The sequence below is a fragment of the Heptranchias perlo genome, chromosome 18, assembly GCF_035084215.1.
Source record: "Heptranchias perlo isolate sHepPer1 chromosome 18, sHepPer1.hap1, whole genome shotgun sequence".
Lineage (NCBI taxonomy): Eukaryota > Metazoa > Chordata > Chondrichthyes > Hexanchiformes > Hexanchidae > Heptranchias > Heptranchias perlo.
The window spans coordinates 4765843-4780741 of NC_090342.1; the positions used below are offsets into that span (position 1 = coordinate 4765843).

General features: G+C 46.7%; 1 protein-coding gene across 1 annotated transcript in view; it reads left to right on the forward strand.

The window, feature by feature from the left end:
• Nucleotides 1-2940: 2940 nt before the first annotated feature.
• The window catches only part of si:ch211-244b2.3 (uncharacterized protein LOC557230 homolog), a 38849-nt gene continuing 26890 nt past the window's right edge, over nucleotides 2941-14899 (forward strand). The window contains exons 1-2 of the mRNA XM_067999263.1: nucleotides 2941-3056; nucleotides 12557-12704. Of these exons, the coding sequence (XP_067855364.1) occupies nucleotides 3032-3056; nucleotides 12557-12704 (173 nt within the window). The 5' untranslated portion in view covers nucleotides 2941-3031. The remainder of the gene's footprint in view (nucleotides 3057-12556; nucleotides 12705-14899) is intronic.

Sequence of the window (14899 nt, forward strand, 5' to 3'; positions counted from 1 at the left end):
GTAAAAAGTTAAAAACAGTGGATGTCCAAAGGGACTTAGGGGTTCAGGTACATAGATCATTGAAGTGTCATGAACAGGTACAGAAAATAATCAATAAGGCTAATGGAATGCTGGCCTTTATATCTGGAGGACTGGAGTACAAGGGGGCAGAAGTTATGCTGCAGCTACACAAAACCCTGGTTAGACCGCACCTGGAGTACTGAGAGCAGTTCTGGGCACCGCACCTTCGGAAGGACATATTGGCCTTGGAGGGAGTGCAGCGTAGGTTTACTAGAATGATACCCGGACTTCAAGGATTAAGTTATGAGGAGAGATTACACAAATTGGGGTTGTATTCTCTGGAGTTTAGAAGGTTAAGGGGTGATCTGATTGAAGTTTATAAGATATTAAGGGGAACGGATAGGGTGGATAGAGAGAAACAATTTGCGCTGGTTGGGGATTCTAGGAGTAGGGGGCACAGTCTAAAAATTAGAGCCAGACCTTTCAGGAGTGAGATTAGAAAACATTTCTATACACAAAGGGTGGTAGAAGTTTGGAACTCTCTACCGCAAACGGCAATTGATACAAGTTCAATTGCTAAATTTAAATGTGAGATAGATAGCTTTTTGGCAACCAAAGATATTAAGGGATATGGGCCAAAGGCAGGTATATGGAGTTAGATCACAGATCAGCCATGATCTTATCAAATGGCGGAGCAGGCACGAGGGGCCGAATGGCCTACTCCTGTTCCTATGTTCCCCATGCTCTTTGCCCCTATCCCTGCACATTTTTCCTTTTTAAGTATATACCCACATCCCTTTCAAAAGTTACTACTGAATACGTTTCCAACAGCCTTGCAGTGCATTCCAGTTACACTCGTTTATAGGGGCATAACTTTTTTGTTAAATTCATTCTCAGGGTGCGGGCATCGCTGGCAATGCCGGCGTTTATCGCCCATCCCTCACTGCCCTGAGAAGGTGGTGATGGACAGTTACATGGGTAAGATGGGTATAGAGGGATATGGGCCAAGTGCAGGCAATTGGGACTAGCTTAGTGGTATAAACTGGGCGACATGGACATGTTGGGCCGAAGGGCCTGTTTCCATGTTGTAACTTCTATGATTCTTTGTCACGATTCGATACGACCAAGTGGCTTGCTGAGCCACTTTAGAGGGAAGTTAAGCGACAGCCAGGTATGTATGGGGACTGGAGTCACATAATAGGCCCAGACTGGGTAAGGTTTCCTTTCCTAAAGGACCTTAGTGAACCAGTTGGGTTTTTACGACAACCCGACAGCTTCACAGTCACTTTTACTGATCCCAGCTTTTTAAAACTGAATTTAAATTCTTAAACTACCCATCGGTGAGATTTGAACTCATATTCTCTAGATTATTGATCCAGGATCGTCTTGTGTTACTAGTCCAGTAACATAACCACTACACCAACAGAGGGTTGGTAATCAGAGGACACAGATTTAAGGTGACCGACAAAAGAGCCAGCGGTGACATGAGGAAACATTTTTGTGATGATCTAGAACACGCTGCCTGAAAGGGCGGTGGAAGCAGATTTGATGGTAACTTTCCAAAGGGAATTGGATAAATACTTGAAGGGAAAAAAACTGCAGGGTTATGGGGAAAGATCGGGGGAATGGGACTAATTGGATAGCTCCTTCAAAGAGCCAGCACAGGCACGATGGGCCGAATGGCCACCTGCTGTGCTGTACCTACTATGATACTATGATGATTCTACTATAACTGAGCCCAGACTGTCCATACACACACACTTTGAAGCAGGTGAGACTGTCGCTCTCCAACAATGTCCTGTTTCCCCTCGCGTGAGAAGGTCCATGAAAATAAGTAACACCTGACCAGTCATCATTACGATGAAAGGACCAACAATGGGACAGGTAATGAAGAACCGCGGAAAGCATGCAGCGGAGAAAAGCCCATCAAGTCCACTTCTTCAAAAGAGTCTCTTCTTCAAAATCAAAAGCAAAACACTGCGGATGCTGGAAATCTGAAATAGAAACAGAAAGTTCTGGAAAAGTTCAGCAAGTGGGGCAGCGTCTGTGGAGAAAGAAACAGAGTTAACGTTTCAGTTCGAAGACCTCAGTTCTGACGAAAGGTCGTTGACCTGAAACACGAACTGTGTTTCTTCCTCCATCACTTCTTTTTTTTATTTTTAGGCCCTCCCCCCTTTTACAAGGGGGGGGGGGGTTTAGGGTGTGTTCATGTGCAGTAAACCAATAAACCCAAAAGCCTCAAGCGTTCCGGCAGACACCGCGTGCTCCCTGTCCAGGGCCACCCGGGCGCGGAGAATGCCGCGGAAGAGAGGCAGACAGTCGGAGCGACCGCCCCCCCCACCACGGGCCCGCGACCAACCTGGACCTGTGGATAGCCACCTTGGACAGGCCCAGGAGCGGACCCACGAGGAACGTCCACCAGACCTCCCCGCCCCCTCACCGGGCGGCCAAAGATCGGGAGCGTGGGACTGAAGTGCAGCCAGAACTTGAGGAGCAGCCCCCCCTTTAAAACAGTCGAACAGGGGCTGCAGCCTCCCACACCCTGTGAATAAATGAAACACGGACTCGTCCAGGCCGCAGAAATTGCAGGCGGCCTGGGAGTCCGTGAAATGGGGTAAACGCCTGTTGGTCGCGACAGCTCCGTGCAACGCTCTCTACCCCAGATCCCCAATGGCTCCATCACCTCTTTCCTTGGAGCTCCTTCAATGTCGTCAGCTATTTTGAAGCATCTTATCAAGGCACCCAAAAAAAAAAGTTTTAAATGGACCATCAGTTCCAGGCTGCGCTCGAAACTGAACAGATCCCAAGGATTGGTGATGTCCTTCAGTCACCCTGAGGGCAGGGTCCGGAGAAACCCAATAGTTTGGGGGGGAAATTGCTCCGGAACTGCTGTTTTTTTTTGGGGAACTAGGTGACGTCAGGAAACTGGGAAAACAAAAGTGAAACTAAGTTCAGGCGGTGGAAGGTCCGGCCCGTGAATTTATTCTCTTTACCAGAGGTTCAACTCAAGAGGGGTTTGTCGGAGTTCCTCATGGAGTTTTGCTCTCAGTCAAGAGGTAAGGAAACCACTGGATTGTTGACTGAGCCGGGAGAAGGTGCCCTCTCTATATATAGAGAGAGAGAGAGGGGGGGGTATTGTGTTGTAATATTAACAGCAGCATAAAAACCCAAACCTGCAATAGAAATTAAATTCCAGGCAAGTCAGTGACAATAATCCATGGTTGTGATTGTCTTCAGCCTCGGGGAATGAGTCCTTCCCGGTAGATTTACCAATAACGCTCTCCCTTCCTTCCTTAACATCTGACCCAGTTTTACTGAAACGTATCCTGTCAGGCGATAGGGAGTAGGGTTAACTCGCCGGCCTTACTTCTGGGAAAGCCCCGAGGAGATTCCAGGGACAGCTTAACTTCCTGAAGCAACCTTTTGTTCTCTTAAGAGCCCCCTCCTCTTGGTGAAGATCAGGCTGATAGGACAATGAGGAAAACCTTTTCACACAGGGAGTGGTTATGATCTGGAATGCACTGCCCCAGAGGGTGGTGGAGGCAGGTTCAATCATGGCTTTCAAAAGGGAACTGGAAAAGTACTTGAAAGGAAAAAATTTACAGGGGAGTGGGACTAGCTGGATTGCTCTTGCACAGAGCCGGTGCGGACTCGATGGGCCGAATGGCCTCCTTCCTTGCTGTAACCTTTCTATGATTCTACGATAACAGCAAGGTTGAAAAACATTGGGAAGATGAGGCAAGTCAGGAGGTAGTGATCGGTTGACGCCAAGCTTTGTGGGAGAGGGGGTTGGGGTAAAGGATTCCATAATTTTAAGTCCTGGGGAAGAATGGGTTTCAGGAGGTGGGAATGGGAACGTGGTGTGATGTAAAACAAGCTGGCGATTCGCTATCGCCCGATTCACGCTATGACCGAAGACCAATTTCACTCCCAATAATTCTTGACTTCAACACAGGGAGGAGGAAGTCCACAAAGCCTCGAAAAAACGAGAGGACAGGTCAAAAGTCATACTCATGCTATCCGTGAAATAGTTTTAGAGAAAAAAAAGGTTGCGATGGAGAGAGAGTGAACTTGGAGGCTGGAAACTACATCAGTAACTTCAGACTTTAGCAACGCCTCCATTTTCAAACCTCTTTTAATCTCCTACCTTTTAATCTCTAGGTTTCCATCTCTCCCAGTTCGTTACAGACATCCCAATTCATTGGTTATTTGCAAACTCTTTGAGGTAGAAATTGGCATACGTTTTACGCCCATAAAATGTTCCATCATGTCCTTCTATTCCTTTCTCCCTCATGTGTTTATCTAGCTTCCCCTTATCTGGTCATTTATCTCATTGCTGTTTGTGGGATCTTGCTGTGCGCAAATTGGCTGCTGCATTTCCTACATTACAACAGTGACTACACTTGAAAAAATACTTCATTGGCCGTAAAGAGCTCTGGGACGTCCTGAGGTCGTGAAAGCCGCCATAGAAATGCAAGTTCTTTCTTTCTGTGTCACATTGAACTTCCATAGGAGCAGCCCTGCCATCACCTCGAGCACTGACTCATTGAAAAGGGAGTTGATGGGAGATAAAGGAAGAGAAAGCAGTGGGAACAAACAGCTGAGAAACCGAAAAGCAGAGGAACACAGGAACAGGAATAGGACATTTAGCCCCTCGAGCCTGCTCCGCCATTCAGTGAGATCATGGCTGATCTGTGATCTAACTCCATATACCCGCCTTAGCCCCATATCCCTTAAAACCTTTGGATAACAAAAATCTATCAATCTCAGATTTAAAATTAACAATTGAGCTAGCATCAACTGCTGTTTGCAGAAGAGAGTTCCAAACTTCTACCACCCTTTGCGTGTAGAAGTGTTTTCTAATTTCAATCTATAAAGTCCTGGCTCTAATTTTTAGGCTGTGTCCCCTAGTCCTAGACTCTCCAACCAGCGGAAATAGTTTCTCTCTATCTACCCTATCAGTTCCCCTCAATATCTTGAAAACTTCAATCAAATCAACCCTTAATCTCCTAAATTCCAGGGAATACAGCCCCTAGTTTGTGTAATCTCGCCTCGTAATTTAACCCTTAGAGTCCAGGTATCATTCTAGTGACTCTAAGTTGCACTCCCTCCAAGGCCAATATATCCTTCCTAAGGTGTGTTGCCCAGAACTGAACACAGTACTCCAGGTGTGGTCTAACCAGGGCTTTGTATAACTGTAGCATAACTTCTACCCCCTTATATTCTAGTCCTCTAGATATAAAGGCCAGCATTCCATTAGCCTTTTTGATTATTTTCTGTACCTGTCCATGACATTTTAATGATCTATGTACATGGACCCCTAGGTCTCTTTGGACCTCCACGGTGAGCTTTTCGCCATTTAGAAAGTACTCTGATCTATCCTTTCTAGGTCCAAAGTGGATGACCTCACACTTGCCTACATTGAAATCCATTTGCCAAGTTTTGCCCATTCCCTTAGTCTATTAACATCTCTCTGTAATTTTATGCTTCCATCTACACTGTTTACAAATTGGATAAACGGCTCTCTATCCTGTCATCTAAGTCATTAATAAATACAGTGAATAGTTGAAGCCCCAACACAGATCCCCATGGGACTCCACTAGCCACATCCTGCCAATTTGAGTACCTGCCCATTATCCCTACTCTCTGTCTCCTGCTGCTCAGCCAATTTCCTAACCAGGTCAATAATTTGCCCTCAATTCCATGAGCTTCAACTTTAGCTAACAGTCTCTTATGAGGGACTTTATCGAATGCCTTCTAAAAGTCCATATAAACAACATCCATAGACATTCCTCTGTCCACTACTTTAGTCACCTCTTCAAAAAATTCAATCAGGTTCATCTGAATCTAAATAAAGGAAATTATGAAAGTATGAGGTGTGAGTTGGCTGGGATAGATTGGGGAACTTTACTAAAAGAGATGATGGTGGATAGGCAATGGCTAATATTTAAAGAATGTGTGCAGGAATTACAACAATTATTCATTCCTGTCTGGCTCAAAAATAAAACAGGAAAGGTGGCTCAACCGTGGCTTACAAAAGAAATTAGGGATAGTATTAGATCCAAAGAGGAGACATATAAAATTGCCAGAAAAAGCGGCAAGCCTGAGGATTGGGAGCAGTTCAGAATTCAGCAAAGGAGGACAAAGAGATTGATTAAGAGGGGAAAAATAGAGTATGAGAGTAAACTAGCAGGGAACATAAAAACTGACTGTAAAAGCTTCTATAAATATGAGAAGAGAAAAGATTAGTGAAGACAAATGTAGGTCCTTACAGTCAGAAATGGGGGAAATTATAATGAGGAACAAAGAAATGGCAGAACAATTAATCACATACTTTGGTTCTGTCTTCACAAAGGAGGACACAAATAACCTCCCAGAAATGTTAGGGAACCAAGGGTCTAGTGAGAGGGAGGAACTGAAGGAAACCAGAATTAGTAAAAAAAATAGTGCAAGGAAAATTAATGGGGCTAAAGGCTGACAAATCTCCAGGGCCTGATAATCTACATCCCAGAGTACTAAAGGAAGTGGCCCTGGAAATAGTGGATGCATTGGTGATCATCTTCCAAAATTCTATAGACTCTGGAACAGTTCCTACAGATTGGAGGGTGGCAAATGTAACCCCACTATTTAAAAAAGGAGGGAGAGAAAAAACACAGGGAATTACAGACCAGTTAGCCTAACATCAGTAGTGGGGAAAATGCTAGAGTCTATTATAAAAGATGTGATAACAGAATACTTGGAGGGCATTAACGGGATTGGACAAAGTCAGTATGGGTTTATGAAAGGGAAATCATGCTTAACAAATCTACTGGAGTTTTTTGAGGATGTAACTAGTAGAATAGATCGGGGAGAACCAGTGGATGTGGTGTACTTGGATTTTCAGAAGGCTTTTGATAAGGTCCCACACAAGAGGTTAGTGTGCAAAATTAAAGCACATGGAATTGGGGGGAATATACTGGCATGGATTGAGAATTGGTTGACAGACAGGAAACAGAGAGTAGGAATAAACGGGTCTTTTTCCGGGTGGCAGGCAGTGACTAGTGAGGTACTGCAGGGATCAGTGCTTGGGCCCCAGCTATTCACAATATATATCAATGATTTGGATGAGGGAACCAAATGCAACATTTCCAAGTTTGCAGACGACACAAAGCTGGGGTGGAATGTGAGCTGTGAGGAGGATGCAAAGAGGCTCCAAAGTGATTTAGACAAGTTGGGTGAGTGGGCAAGAACATGGCAGATGCAGTATAATGTGGATAAATGTGAGGTTATCCACTTTGGTTGTAAAAACAGAAAGGCAGATTATTATCTGAATGGTGATAGATTGGGAAAAGGGGAGGTGCAACGAGACCTGGGTGTCCTTGTACACCAGTGGCTGAAAGCGAGCATTCAGGTGCAGCAAGCAGTTAGGAAGGCGAATGGTATGTTGGCCTTCATTGCAAGAGGATTTGAGTACAGGAGCAGGGATGTCTTACTGCAGTTATTCAGGGCCTTGGTGAGACCACATCTGGAGTATTGGGTGCAGTTTTGGTCTCCTTATCTGAGGAAGGATGTCCTTGCCATGGAGGGAGTGCAACGAAGGTTTACCAGACTGATTCCTGGGATGGCAGGATTGACGTATGAAGAGAGATTGGGTCGACTAGGCCTATATTCACTAGAGTTTAGAAGAATGAGAAGTGATCTCATTGAAACATATAAAATTCTAACAGGACTAGACACACTAGATGCAGGGAGGATGTTCCCGATGGCTGGGGAGTCCAGAACCAGGGGTCTCAGTCTCAGGATATGGGGTATGCCATTTAGAACCGAGATGAGGAGAAATTTCTTCACTCAGAGAGTGGTGAACCTGTGGAATTCTCTACCACAGAAGGCAGTGGAGGCCAAGTCATTAGATGTATTCAAGAAGGAGATAGATATATTTCTTAATGCTAAAGGGATCAAGGGATATGGGGAAAAAGCGGGAACAAGGTACTGAGTTAGACGATCAGCCATGATCATTTTGAATGGCGGATCAGGCCCGAAGGGCCGAATGGCCTACTCTTGCTCCTATTTTCTATGTTTCTATGTCAGTCATGACCTACCCTTCACAAATCCGTGCTGGCTCTCTCTGATCAGCTGAAAATTTTCATGGTGTTCAGTCACTCTATCCTTAATTATAGACTCTAGTAATTTCCCGACAACAGAGGGGGAAGGGGGTGGTGGAGAAGGTAAGATAAGATCATGAGGCAAAGAGAGTAGATAGAGGAGAGGGACAAAGAGTGAACAATGGGCAGGCAACTGCCTAAAGATATTGGTGCAATCTTGTAGGACTAATGTTACGGATGAGATGAGGTAAGTGTTTACCTCGGGTGACCCAAGAATGATTTCAGAAACCCATGGTGTCCTATTGGTAGTCAGACTGGTAACTGCAGAAGACACTTTGTGCTGCAGTTTTAAAAACATTTTCAAATAGTTCATAATATTTTCAGTCGTAGTTCCCATTAGAAACGTAGTTTTAAAAAAATGGCGTCAGCAATCCAGCCGCTGAGCTTATCTCATACGAAGGTGAAATTGTTTTGAAACCCATATAATCGAGGTCTTTATATTAATAAAGGGATTCGATAGGGTAGATAGAGAGAAGCTATTTCCTCTGGTGGGGGAAATCCAAAACAAGGGGACATAATCTTAAAATTAGAGACAGGCCAATCCGGTGTGAAATCGGGAAGCACATTTTCACACAAAGGGTAGTGGAAATCTGGAACTCTCACCCCCAGAAAGCTGTGGATGCTGGGGGTCAATTAGAACTTTCAAGATTGAGATTGGTAGATTTTTGTTGGGTGAGGGTATCAAGGGATATGGAGCAAAGGCAGGTAAATGAAGTTGAGGTCCAGATCAGCCATGATCTGATTGAGTGGCAGAACAGGTTCGAGGGGCTGAATGGCCTCCTCCTGTCCCGATGTATTGTGGCGCCACCTTTAAACGTGTGCAAACTGCGAATGAACTATTTGAACGTAGGACGCACCTGCAATCCCCGACGATGGGGAGCTTTTATGCACTCTGGCCCCTGGCACAAAAACCGAAGATACTGGAAACACTCAGCAAGTCTGGCAACATTTGCAGGGAAAGGATGAGCTAATGTTTTGGGTGTGGACCATTTGTCAGAGTTGCACCTGCAGGCTTTTGTTTCCAATTCCTGGTACAAGGGAGGTTAGGCTGGTTTTAGACACGCCGCTTTGCACTGATGTGAATCAACACAACAGAATGGCTCAGGAGACAACCCGAGAGCACGAAAGGCCCTGAGGTGTGAAGCTCTCTCTGTAGGAGCCTCTCTCACAATGGCACAGGGACTGAGGGGGTGATTTTCCACTGGTTGCTGCCTAGTTCTCGTCTGAAAAAACGGGGTGAGGGAGTGGGGCGATGAGGGGGTTGGGGGGGTGGGAGGTGAGAGAGGGTGGGTGGGATGAGAGAGTGGGGGGGTTGATGGGTTGGAGGGTGGGGATGAGGGGGTGGGGGGTTGAGGGGTTGGAGGGAGGGGGTGGGTGGGGATGAGGGGTGAGGGTGGTGGCGGGAGGTGAGAGAGGGTGGGTGGGATGAGAGAATGGAGGGTTGAGGGGTTGGAGGGTGGGGGTGGGAGGTTGAGGGGTTGGAGGAAGGGGGTGGGTGGGGATGAGGGTTGGTGGGTGGGGGGGGCGAGGGGTGTGGTGGGTACCCATGGCCCGCCCCAAGACCTGCCTGATGCAGCTTTCAGCTGGGCCTGTAAATGGGCCACCAGTCTGCCCGCCTGTTTCTGGGGGAGGCTGTGGGTGAGGCCAGCATTTATTGCTCGTCTCTTGAGACGATCGTGGTGATGGTGTTCCTTCTTCTTCGACTTCTGCACCAAATCCCGCTCATCCATCGCCCCACCGCCCCCCCACCACCAACCACCGGTGCTCGCTGACCTACACTGGCTCCTGGTCTGGCAACTCCTCGAATTTAAAATTCTCATCCTTGTTTTCAAATCCCTCCATGGCCTCGCCCCCTCCCTATCTCTGTAACCTCCTCCAGCCCTCCAGCCCTACAACCCTCCGAGATCTCTGCGCTGCTCCACTTCTGGCCTCTTGCGCATCCCCGATTTTAATCGCTCCACCATTGGCGGCCGTGCCTTCAGCTTCCTCGAACCTAAGCTCTGGAATTCCCTCCCTAAACCTCTCCGCCTCTCTACCTCTCTCCCCTCCTTTAAGACGGTCCTTAAAACCTACCTCTTTGACCAAGCTTTTGCTCACCTGTCCTGATATCTCCTTTGGTGGCTCGGTGTCAGATTTTGTTTGATTACACTCCTGTGAAATGTCTTGGGAGGTTTTACTATGTTAAAGGCGCTATATAAATGCAAGTTGCTGTTCTGAGGAGTTGGCAGTGGCCACCTTCCAACAAGTTCTGGGCTACTCCAGAGAATAATAAGAGGCACATTGCCAGGCTTAGGCCAGACCAGGTAGGGGTGAAAGGCTCCCTTCCCTGATAGGCATTAGTGAACCAGTTGAGTGTTTACAACCACCTGGCAGCGTTCCTGCTCATCCTTCTTGGTGGAACCCATAGTTAAATTGTTTCACAACTTGCCATGATGGCATTTGGACTCATGACCTATGGGCTGCTAGCCCAGCACCAGAACCTCTATGTTACATGCATGAACATGATGTGACTCAGTTGAAAGGTAATTGGTTATCTACTTAAAGAGGAAACATTTTCAGGGCTAAGGGGAAAGAGCGGGGGGAGTGGGACTAATTACATTGAGTTACATCGAAACTACAGCACAGAAACAGGCCATTCAGCCCAACTGCTCCATGTTGGTATTTATGCTCCCCACGAGCCTCCTCCCTCCTTCATCTCACCCTATCAGCATATCCTTCTATTCCTTTTTCCCTCATGTGCTTATCTTGTTTCCCCTTAAATGTATCTATGCTATTTGCCTCAACTACTCCTTGTGGTAGCGAGTTCCACATTCTCACCACTCTTTGGGTAAAGAAGTTTCTCCTGAATTCACTATTGGATTTATTAGCGACTATTTTATATTTATGACCTCTAGTTTTGGACTCCCCCCACAAGTGGAAACATTTTCTCCACGTCTACCCTATCATTATCTTAAAGACCTCTATCAGGTCACCCCTCAACTTTACCTTTTCTAGAATTGGATAGCTCTTTCAAAGAGCCGGCACAGGCACGATGGGCCGAATGGCCTGCTGCTGTGCTGTATGATTCTAGGTAAAGAGTTCCAAGATTTTGACCCAGCGACGATGAAGGAACAACCGATATATGTCCAAGTTGGGATGGTGTGTGACTTGGAGGGGAATTTGGAGGTGGTGTTGTTCCCATGCGCCTGCTGCCCTTGTCCTTCTAGGTGGTGGAGATCGCGGGTGTGGGAGGTGCTGTCGAAGAAGCCTTGGCGAGTTGCTGCAGTGCAACTCCTTGTAGATAAGACCGGAGATCCGCTTGACAGAATCATGGCGAGATCAGTGGGCGGATGTCTGGTTTGGCGGTGCCCTTTCACGTTGGCGTTTGGCTCTGCCTTTGCCCGGTCCTTTGCCTCCTTTACCTCTGCCAGACGTGATGATACCGTCACCAAGTGGAATGCACTATTGCCCTCTTTAATTTGCCACGGTCCATAATTTTATATTTTTGCAGGTTCTCCGCATTGTGTAGAAATCTGTTGCATTGCCTTCAGAATCCAGTAGGTGGGAGCAGAGCACAGGATACGTGTGGTGGTCGAACGATGGGGCCCGGTTTCCAGCCAGATGTGTTCAGGCTGATGTGGAGCAGCCAGCAAAACACTTCACTTTAAACAGCAGAGTGTGCGAGGAAATCAAGGCACTGCTACTATTTATTTTTGCATATTTAATTTTAATAAACAACAAGGTAGACTTTTTAAAAATTGTACAGTCAGCCATGGCTCAGTGGGTAGCACTCTCGCCTCTGAGTCAGAAGGTTGTGGTTTCAAGTCCCACTCCAGAGACTTGAGCACATTATCCAGGCTGACACTCCCGGTGCAGTACTGAGGGAGGGCCGCACTGTCGGAAGTCCTGCCTTTCAGGTGAGGCGTTAAACCGAGGCCCCCTCTGCCCTCTTCGAAAGATCCCATGGCACTTTTGGAAGAATGATGTGGAGATGCCGGTGATGGACTGGGGTGGACAAAAGTACGGAGTCGTACAACACCAGGTTATAGTCCAACAGCTTTATTTGAAATCAGAAGCTTTCGGAGCTTTGCTCCTTCATCCTGACGAAGGAGCAAAGCTCCGAAAGCTTGTGATTTCAAATAAAGCTGTTGGACTATAACCTGGTGTTGTACGACTCCGTACTTTTGGAAGAAGAGTGAGGTAGTTCTGGCCAATGTTTATCCCTCAACCAACATCACTAAAAAGCAGATCATCTGGTCATTATCACATTGCTGTTTGTGGGACCTGGCTGTGTGCCAATTTACTGCTGCATTTCCTAAGTTACTATAGCGACTACACTTCAAAAGTACTTCATTGGCTGTAAAGCACTTTGGGACATCCTGAGGATGTGAAAGGCGCTATATAAATGCAAGTTCTTTTTTTTTAATCTTTGGCAGCACTGGAGACCGGATTGAATGGAAAAGCATACCAGTGGCAGGTTCACACTGGGAACAAATGGTTGGACGTAGCCCATGATGACATAATAGAAGCCCAATACTCACTGCCAGGAGCTGCAGGAATAAATCTCCACACTGCTGAACACGGGTGAGTGGAGCCCAGTAGCATGTTCTAAAGAAAACCTAACCTGTGAGGTGTTCACAATTAGATTGGGTTTTGATAGAGTAGATATTGAGCATCTGTCTCCACTGGCAGGAGGGTCGGTAACCAGAGAACACAGATTTAAGGTAATTGGCAAAAAATAGCAGGGGGGAGGTGAGGAGAATATTTTTAACCCAGCGAGTTGTTACGATCTGGAATGCACTGCCTGAAAGGGCGGTGGAAGCAGGTCTCTGCGCTCCTCCAACTCTGGCCTCTTGTGCATTCCCGATTTCCTTCGCTCCACCATTGGCAACCAATACAGGGCCTTGGTGAGACCACATCTGGAATATTGTGTGCAGTTTTGGTCTCCTATATTCACTAGAGTTTAGAAGAATGAGAGGTGACCTCATCGAAACATATAAAATTCTAACAGGACTAAACAGACTAGATGCAGGGAGGATGTTCCCGATGGCTGGGGAGTCCAGAACCAGGGGTCACAGTCTCAGGATACGGGGCGTGCCATTTAGAACCGAGATGAGGTGAAATTTCTTCACTCAGAGGGTGGCGAACCTGTGGAATTCTCTACCACAGAAGGCAGTGGAGGCCAAGTCATTAGATGTATTCAAGAAGGAGATAGATATATTTCTTAATGCTAAAGGGATCAAGGGATATGGGGAAAAATCGGGAACAGGGTACTGAGTTAGACGATCAGCCATGATCATTTTGAATGGTGGAGCGGGCCCGAAGGGCCGAATGGCCTACTCTTGCTCCTATTTTTTATGTTTATAACCCTCTCTACCTCTCTCTCCTCCTTTAAGACTCTCCTTAAAACCTACCTCTTTCACCTGTCCTAATATCTCCTCATGTGGCTCGGTGTCAAATTTTGTTTAATAATCGCTCCTGTAAAGCGGCATGGGACGTTTTACTACGTTAAAGGCGCTATATAAATGCAAGTTGTTGTTGGAAGAGTGATCCCCCTCCCCCCCCCCGGGGCAGTCTAACGGACGGTAACCACTGGCAGTGGGAACACCTCAACAGAAGTCCTGATCTTCAGGAGAGCAAGTGCAAGGGGAGAAAGCCAAATATGGAAAGGGGGGGATGTGTAAGCGCAAATAGATGCCATGATCCTGGAATTAAGTACATTAATAAGTACATTGAGGCAGCTTTTCCTGGGTGCATTGGACCGCCTGGGCACAGTGCATTAAGGTGGGGAGGTGAACACGGTTCTGAGGGAGCCTGCCTGATTTTCCTTCCAATTAACTAACCAATGTCCATTCCCCACTCCCTTTGCCCCACCATTGGCGGCCGTGCCTTCAGCTGCCTAGGCCCTAAGCTCTGGAATTCCCTCCCTAAACCTCTCCGCCTCTCTCTCCTTGAGATGCTCCTTAAAAGCCCTCCTTTAAGTCACTCTTTAAAACCTACCTCTTTGACCGTGCTTTTGGTCACCTGTCCTAATATCTCCTTATTTGGCTCGGTGTCAATTCTTGTCTGATAAACGCTCCTGTGAAGCGCCTTGGGACGTTTTGCTACATTAAAGGCGCTATATAAATGCAAGTTGCTGTTGTTGTTATGATGTGTGTTTCGGCCCAATCCTCCTCCTCTATGAACTCTGCCCAACACGATGCAACAGGCCCAAGCACTGGAGAATCGCCCCATGGTCTTTTGGCAATGAGCAGGTAATACTGAACATATTGACATAGGAAGGAACTTAGGGACATAGGAATGGTGCAGAAGAGATTGTAACAGAGAAGGTTAAGGGGAGATTTGATAGAGGTGTTCAAAATCATGAACGGTTTTGACAAAATAAATAAGGAGAAACTGTTTCCAGTGGCAGGCGGGTCGGTAAATTTCACCTGCCATGTGTCTGCTCGTTTCACCAGTCTGTCTCTGTCCTCCTGAAGACTGTTACTATCCTCCACGTTGTTTACTATGTTTCCACGTTTTTGTGTCATCTGCAAACTTCGAAATTATACCCTCTTATACCCAAGTCCAGTTGTAGGACTGGAGGAGGTTACAGAGATAGGGAGGGGCGAGGCCATGGAGGGATTTGAAAACAAGGATGAGAATTTTAAATTCGATGTGTTGCTGGACCGGGAGCCAATGTAGGTCAGCGAGCACAGGGGTGATGGGTGAACGGGACTCGGTGCAAGTTAGGATACGGGCAGCAGAGTTTTGGATGAGCTCAAGTTTATGGAGGGTGT